This window comes from Echinops telfairi, unplaced genomic scaffold (assembly GCF_000313985.2).
Source record: "Echinops telfairi isolate 266 unplaced genomic scaffold, ASM31398v2 ScPeMD7_1;HRSCAF=3_0, whole genome shotgun sequence".
NCBI lineage: Eukaryota > Metazoa > Chordata > Mammalia > Afrosoricida > Tenrecidae > Echinops > Echinops telfairi.
In genome coordinates, this window is record NW_022103896.1 from 54,614,357 (window position 1) to 54,623,290 (window position 8,934).

At 42.0% G+C, this 8,934-nt stretch overlaps 1 protein-coding gene across 3 annotated transcripts in view; it reads right to left on the bottom strand.

The window, feature by feature from the left end:
• The window catches only part of RALYL (RALY RNA binding protein like), an 832,089-nt gene that overhangs the window by 80,082 nt on the left and 743,073 nt on the right, over positions 1 to 8,934 (bottom strand). For all 3 annotated transcript variants that reach the window (XM_045287689.1, XM_045287683.1, XM_045287690.1), the window contains one exon: positions 5,488 to 5,651. In XM_045287689.1, the coding sequence (XP_045143624.1) occupies positions 5,488 to 5,651 (164 nt within the window). The remainder of the gene's footprint in view (positions 1 to 5,487; positions 5,652 to 8,934) is intronic.

The window sequence follows — 8,934 nt, forward strand, 5'->3', positions numbered from 1 at the left end:
GTAGATCCCTGTTTCACAGATCCCAACCTGTCGAGTGACTGCGGGTGGACACTGAGGCTCTACAAGTTACATGTATTTCAACGACAAACTATAATGCTAATTTGCATGATTTCTCCAAGTAGCTGACCTTGCTATGACTAGAAACATCATTTAATTATTATTTCCTTTAATTTTATTAAATATATTAATTGGAATGAAAAAAATCATTCTAATCCTTTGAAAATTATAAGGCATGGAAACTTGGAGCGAAGTTAAATTATAAATTAAAATAAGCAATGGCTGACATGAAAATTGGAAATTTCTGGTTTAAGTAAGACCATTGTCCCCTGAAAGAAGGGAAAGGCATGAAATTACATTATTTGCATATGTATAGAAGGGGAAGATACTCCGGTTATGAGGTGCATTTACCAGTCAGCAAGGAATGCAAGCTACCTTTCCAAGCACCTCATAACCGGGGTATCTTCCCTATCTGTACATATACAAATGATGCTATTGGCCCTTGAAGTATTTTCGGGACAGAGGGAAGCGGTAAACTCGATGGCAGTGAGTGATCACTGTTCCCTCCATCAGATGTGGATTTTATTATTTATAGTCCTTGGATCATACAGGCTGGTGGGTTTCTTCAATGTAGATTTTGCCGACTCAAGAAGCTTTCTTACATGCCAAAAGGGAGGTCTAAGATAGCTCCCAGCCAATTTAAAAATAAATCCCAAGCAACAGCTTAATGGACACAGTTGTTGAAAGGAAACCAGAGCACAGGTTTTTCGTAGGAGGCAGATGAAGGCAAACAAGTAGAACGTGTGGCTGCTGTCAATGCAAAACCAGTGTTTCAGAAAATGTTAATAAAGATGCCGTGACAACTCTTAAATAGAAGCAATGACAAATGTGAGTTCCAGAAGTAAAAAAAATGTGATTTCGGGGCAGTGCTTCCAATCCTGGGTGAGGCTGATGGATGTGTGGCTTAAAGAGGGGAAAGGGTGGGAATGGCTAGGTCCCATGAAGGGGTGGGAATGGCTAGGTCCCATGTGTCTGGTCCAGGCTGCGTCTCAGAGGACTGAGCTCACTGTCAGATCTCACCACTAAAGGTGGTGAGGAAGCAAGATTCGGGTCAAAGAGATTTGCCCACAGATCTAGTATTGCTAAACCCTGGGGGTGGGGGTGGGGGTGTCCACAATTAAAATGAGAAGGAGACCGAAAGGAAAAGGGTGAGGATGTCTTAAGGAACTGGCGCACCATCTACTGGTGGATGGATCCCAAAGGCCAGCTACTTCTAGAAAAGTACCCTACCGGACGGCACATTTCAGCATGTATGCTCTATGCCATCCAAACTCATGCAACGGCACTGATGATGAAGTGCTTGCAGACAAGGGATACGGTTGTGGGGTGCCTTGCACAGGCACACTGCTATGCTAGGAGCCAAGCCGGGTACTGGGCTTCCCACAGATGCTGATGCATTGGCAGTATTCTATAGGAAGGGGAAGTGTTAGAGTTAACTCAGATATTGACTGGGCTCCATGTGATGTGTGCCCATTATCTAACAGGACGTCCAACTCATTTGGTACAGTAACTGTGAATTCTTCCTTTGAAGCCTCAACATAAGAAAGGGAGAGATAAGACTTTTCTGAAATGGCTTTGGAAATCGCAAGAACAGCAGAATGTCTGCTATACAAACCTTGAACTAGAGAACAGATTCAAAAGAAAGCTGCAGCCTTTGAAATCGAGAGAGATCTTATTACAGACCTGCCAGCACCATTGGAAAAAAAAAAGTTTGAAACCAGTGGACATTAAAATGCACTACATCAGTGTTCTTTTCTAAAAACTTTGAAAGAAAAACTTGCTTAAGACGTAATTACAATAAAAATTTAAATGTTTACAAACAAACAAACAAACAAACAAACACAAGTGCTTTCTGAGTGAAGAAGCAGCCACCACCTCAAACTTGTTAGTAGTGAAACTGCTACGAAAAAATTAGTGTTTGCGGAGAACAACCTCACAATATCTCCGGACACATTTCCACACCCTATGTGGTCCCAGCCACTCTATTTCCTTGTTCCTAGACTACAGCGACTCAGAGCCCAGCTGGCCAGGTGGGGTAGCCAATACGCTTTTGTTGTGATTCACATGGCCGGCATTTCCAGACCACCAGCATCTCTGAGGGAGACGGACGGTGCTTTCTCCTCCGGTAGGCAGTTAGTCTCGGGAACACGGGGGTCACTAGGAGTCAGCAGCGACTCCGCGGCACTGAGGACTGACTGTCCCTCCACCAGCAGTCCCCTTCCTTAGGTAGCCGTGAGGCTTCCTCTCCCATTCCCTGGCTCCCTTCTTCCCTTTCAGTCATTACAGGTGGCCAACATTGGAGATGGAATAGACACTCCTGTCCCTCACAATTTAAAAATTAGTCAAGAGCCAGAAACATATTTTTACAAACGAAATCACTACTATCCCAATAATATCTCTAAAAAACTTTCATAAAGGAAACTATGGTCATTTTATTTTCATTTTCCATTTTACCTCAGAGTCCCATGTACTCATCAAAAGAGCCACCCGTTACTCCTGAGCCCAAGTTGGCTGACCTGTGTACTCTAGGTCTCTGCTTACCTGTTGCCTCCTCAGGGAGACAGTCCTAGGGCATCCTGTGGGGGACAGAGCGCCGCATCATCCTCTAGCTCTTTATTCTGCCTACTGCATGAGGAGCAGGGGCCGCTCACTTGTTAAAACACTTGGTTGCTAACCTAAAGGTAGGCAACGAAAGCCAGTAGCCACTCCATGGAAGAAGGACATGGCATGTTCTTCTGGAAAGATCTACCACCTTTGAGACTATAAGGGACTGTTTGGCTGGCCCACAGGCTCACCGTGACTCAGAACCCACTGAGTGGCCACGGTGCTCGTTCTTTTACAACGCAATGATTCACTGCTTGGCATCTCCTGATTTAATTTGTTTGCTTACTATTTCCTCACCACTAGAATATAATTTAAGCATTGCAAGACATTTTTCTATCCTTTCTAGAATAACAATCTTGTAGCAAATTAGAGTTCTTCTGAACCAGTGTATATAAAAATCTAGCCAATTGTTGAGTTGGAAAGTTTGTATCTTCACACTTTTATTCATCAATGTGAAATGATGGAAGTTTTCTTTTCTTTGTGAAGTTATAGACATTGCCTGACACAAGACTTTCATAATGACTCAGAATGACACTTTTAACATCTCATATAGTTCTTGAGAGAGAGAGAGATGAGGCTTTCTAGTCCCAAAGGGATGTACAGTCTCGGGCACCCATAAGGGCAGTTTATCCTTGGCCTCTGGTGTCATTAAGAGTCGGGACTGATTTGATGGGAGTTAGTGTGATCATACAGTTTGCCTGTCTTAATTATTTTCATCATTTAAATATCCCCTCTTCAAACATTTGTACAATTGCATAATATTGTTCTTACAAGAAAGTAGCACACGCTCTGTTAAAATGAATGTTTTTTCCAAGATGAGACAGTCAGGATGCAGTATAGCACCAAAGAAACATACAGCTTTCCTTTAGTTCTTTAAAGCTTCCCTCCCCCCACTATCAGGATATCAATTCTACCTTACAGACCTGGCTAGACCATGCACACTGTTACAGATAAGAGCTCACCACACAGGGAACCCAGGACAGATAAACCCCTCAGGACCAATAATGAGAATAGAGATAAAAGGAGGGAAGGGGAAGGTGGGGGAGAAAGGGGAAACAGCTCACAATGATCTATATATATGCCCCTCCTAGGGGGACGGACAATAGAAAAGTGGGTGAAGGGAGACAGTGGCCAGTGTAAGACATGACAAAATAAAAATAACTTATAAATTATCAAGGGTTCATGATGAAGGGAAGGGAAAATGAGGAGCTGATACCAAGGGCTCAAGTAGAAATACAATGTTATGAAAATAATAGCGGCAACATATGCACAAATGTGCTTGACACAAGGGATGGATGTATGGATTGTGATAAGAGCTGTAAAAGCCCCTAATAAAATTATTTTTTTAAAAAAGCCAGGATTTTAAAGTAAGACAAGACAAGTGGGCCCGGAGCACAATGCTAGTGGTTTTGATAAAATGCTTTCAAATGTGTCCTGGGTTCTTATTAGTTGTGTTTGTGTCTGTTTGATGTACTTCAGTATCTTGTGTCAAGTAGAAAGCAAATGTTTTGAGAAAGATGAGGCAACAAATGTACAAAAGTGCATGACACAATGGATGGATGGATGATGATAGGAGTTGTATGAGCCCCCAATAAAATGATTTTAAAAAAGAAGACAGCTCAAGGGAGCACAAGAGCCCAAGACCAGAGGCCGTTGGTGTCTGTAAACAGAGAAAGCTGGAAAGGAGGCTTAGCTCTCACCATGCGTCTGGAATCTACATTGAACTTTTAAATGTCCTTTTCTCTCATTGCTTTCACTCACTTTGGGATCACCGAAAAAGACATATTTTTCTTCTTTTCCTTATGGTCTGGCAGATGAGGGATGCCACGAGCTCTTCCCAGAAGGTCTTTCCCCTATGGTCAACAGGTGCAGGATGCAGCATCCTTTGCTTGAGGGTTTTGACACATAGCATTATGGGGAAATCGTCTATACAATGATCCCTCTAGGGAAAAGCATGCTTGAGGAAACCAGCTGTATAACAGGGTCCCGAGAAAGCCTGGCTTGCCACGGTCTTGTGACCATCTTGTCGTTAACTGAAGAACACTCACAATCATGGAACCAGTCGAAGAACCCCACTTCGATGCTATCCACTCTCTCAAACATGCCACCTCCCCCTTCCTGGATTAGTTCTTAGTCAGTCATGATTATTTTTAACTCCAGCTCTTGCTCCAGCTGGTGCATTCTTTCTTTTCCGGGGGTGTGGTTATCTTCAGTCCGTGAGTTCGAATGCTTTCCCTGGACTCTAAATAAATCTCTGCTCTACTTTCCATGGTGTGCCTTCCCTCTGGGGCAGCAGTGACTGTTTCTTGTCCATTCCTATTTCTCTGATGATGTGTACACGGTTACGCCAACAAAAGCAAACGCACGCACTGCCCTCGACCGGACTCTGACTCACAGGGACCCTACAGGACAGGAAGGACTGCCCCTGTGGCTCTCCTACACCGTAACTCTTTTCCCTTTTGTATTAAAAAAATAGTTTTATTGACATACCTCACTCATTCCAATACCTCCGTTCACATACAATTCTGTGGTTCCATCCCATTGGGTGGGGTTAGTCAATCATCGCTGCTCTCTGCCGCCCTTAGACTGTAACCCTTTATGGCTTTCCAATAGAAAGCTTCATCTTTCTCCCACAGAGCACCTGGCGGGTTTGCATTATTGATCTTGTTGTTAGCAGCCCAACATGTAATGACTAGGCCAGGGCTCTTTTTGTACATAGTAGGTGTTCCATAATGATTTGGCTTGTTTAGGGACTGTAGGTCTTCCTGAAGTGACATTTGTCCCAACGGTTCTTTAAAGGGAAATAGAATAAAGAACAGCACTTACATTTAGAGCCCGACGAAGAGGACCCACTGACAGTTGATCTTGATCCTCCTTTCATGGAAAAGACTCCTTTCCCTCTGCGAGTTGTGGTCACCGTCACCCTCGGGCGTTTCAGCGGGATGACAGCACGGGGAGGTGGCGGCACGCGCCCATGGTAATCAAATAACCTTTAGAAAACACAAAGGATGCTGGGGGTTGGTATGAGGCCATTGCTTCTTGCAACTGTGTAAAATCATTATGATTTTTGGTAGAAATTGTGGTAGAACATTTCAATAATGGTTTTGATTTCATTCTAACACTCAAACACATCTCAATGCTTGACAGATTCCTCTTTAAGAAAGAGGATGCTAGCATAGTTTAGTTTTTTGGGACATTAGAATCTACCTCAAGCATGAACTCCTGTGTGAGGTAGGGATGGACAGGGAACTTCGCTCTGACTCTAGCCTGCTGACCTTTATCCACAAGCACATTTCTTTTCTGAAGAAAATACATTTACCTTTCCTGGGGTTGAAAATCTTCCCTTTACTATTAGCACACTAGTTGGAAGAGAGGAAAATATCATGTAGAATCATGAACCAGGCAAAGACATTTTTTATCCCATCAGAAACTGAGCTCAAAAGAAAAACAGAGAGAACCCTGCAGCAAACAAACTGGTATGGCAACACATCTTTCTAGAGGGCTTCTTGAGTAACCAGCACCTGCCTCTCTTGTCCCACGCGCCTGACTCACCTGACCTCACTCCATGCGACTTCTTTTTGTTTTCTCAAATGAAGAGGGACATGAAAGGACAGCGATTGGATGATGTAGAAGAGGTGAAGAAAAAAATGAGGGAGGTGCTGTCAGCCATCGAAACAGATGAGTTTGAAGAATGTTTCCAAGAATGGAATCACAGATTTGACAAAGGTATTAAGTGTAATGGAGAGTACTTTGAAAGTGATAGGGTTGTTTTTTTTAAAAAATTAAATACATAAGTTTGAAGAAAAAATTCCATTTTGGGGGGTTACCCCCTCGTATATTTATTCATTTTTTAAAAAATTTAGTTGTCACTGTAAAGTTAAATGTATAATCACATCATCAATGATAAAGAAAATAGTGTGGTTGGCTGAGAACAGTGATTGCTGCATACTGCATTTTGACAACATTATATGCATCACACTCTTGTAATTGCCGTGGGACAGTCCGTCAGCTCATCCCATACAGGTGCCACACAGGTGAGGAAATTAGGGCAGGGAGAAAGTAATGAAACCGGCTTTCCTCTGAGGGCATTTCATCACATCACATCTTATTGACACACAGAGGGAAATGTGGACATCTCTTTTTGGCATATAATATATGAAGGTTAAGAAAATTAAGATAAATGGGTATCTAACCCTTTATCCAGAGTCGTTTTAAACTCCCACGTGGTAGAGGGGAGGAAAAAAAAACCCCAAACAACAACACGATATAAACCACATATAAAGCAAAACTCCTTAGTGGTAGGAAGGTCTCCTCCATCAGAGAGGAGACGATTTGGATATATGCTGGGGGAAAACGGAGCGATGTCTACAAAGGAAAAGAAATCAAATGAGACAGAGTTCAGGAGAGGTGCCTTTCTCTGCGAATAAGCAAACCCATTAGAGTGGAAGGACTGCTCGCCAAGAACAGGTCACGAGTGTCAACACATTACAGTTTGCTTCAAAGAGGAGAGGCAGGAGGAGGATGAAAGGGGTTATGAATATCATCCACCCCCTAGGGGCTTGAATATCAAAAGGGTCAACTAAACATGCCCCCTCATTTCAATCACAACACAAAGTCTACATGACTTATTTATAAGTTGGATTCACACAGCACCACCTTAAGCCAGTGAACCAAAACAGGAAGGCACTTTGCATGAGCTCCAACACGCAAAGCTATTGAGGGGAAAACATGGCAGTTGACTGATCATCAAATGAGGTTCTTCCAGGGGAGAACTTGCTGTTTGAGATCAAAAGCAAGATCTTTTGGAGGGACCATTTCCCCCAGGCCACGGAAGTACCATTTAACAGGTTCATTAAATAAGCTAATCTATACATTGGGTTAAGGAAATCTCTAAAGCACCACCAAGATAGTCAAGTACAGTCCTGTAAGAATGCTATCATGAAAAGGCAGGCTACGCAGAGCCTGTGTATCCCAGTGCAGTAATGATGTTTTACACGGGACAGAGGGCTTCTCAACCTTTCTATTGCTTCCCTCAGTCAAGGATTTGTGAAGTTTCCACAGTTGGCCTGGCCTTATCTTACGTCGAGAAAAGAAAGCTGCATTTTTGCCTTGTATTGTGAGGAAGAGACCTATTTTAGTAATGCACTCATCGCGTATTGTGTCCATAAATGATCTGTGGGAATTTGTGTTCTGAATATCTGCTGACTTGTTTTATCACCAAGAAACTAGGTCAGCTAAAATTTACCAATTCTTTCTGACACTCTGGGGGAAAGATCTATACAATAAGAATTTAAGATTTTAAATGTTATAGTATACTTTACAAAACCAAAGTAATGAAAGATGAGGTTACTTTACATGAGACCATCCTTTTACATTTTATAAAATGCAATAGGCTTAGGGGAGATCCTAGGCATTGGTGAGCCTAGGATCACTAATTGACTGCTACTGGTCATTGTCAATCAGAAAATCATATGGTTTACCTTGCCAGGAATGACACAATCAAGAGTCAAGGCATTGACTTCATCCTTAAAAAGGACATTTCAAGATCTATTCTTGAAATATAATGCTGTCTGTGATAGGATTATATATATCTGTCTTCAAGGAAATCCAATCAATACAACTAGTATTCAAATACATGCACCAACATTGAAAGCAGGTGATGAGCAAATTTTTATTCTACTAATGTCTTCAATTCAAAATTGATCAAATGGGCAATCAAGATGCATTGATAATTAACTGGTTATTGGAATGCAAAAGTTGGAAACAAAGAGGCAGGAACAATAGTTGGAAAAGACAGTCTTGTTGATAGAAGTGAAGCTACAATCACAAGATAGATTTTCGCAAGACCAACAACTTATTCATAGTAAACATGTTTTTCAACAACACAAAATATGCCCATGCATATGAACTTCTCAAGATGGAATTCACAGATATCAAATTGACTACATCTGTGGGAAGAGATGACAGAGAAGCTCAGTATCAGCTGCAAGAAGGAAGCTGGAGCTGACTGTGGAACAGACTATAAATTGCTCATATTTAAGTTCAGATTGACACTGAAGAAAATGAAAACAAGTCCACAAGAGCCAAAATACAGCCTTGGTTCCATCTTACCTGACTTTTGAGAACGTCTCAAAAACAGAGTTGATGCACTGAACACTACTGACAGAAGGCCAGATGAGCTGTGGGCTTACATCAAGAACATCATTCATGAAGAAAGCAAAGGTCATTAAAAAGAGGAAAGCAATAAAAGATCAAAGCAGATGTAAAAGGAGA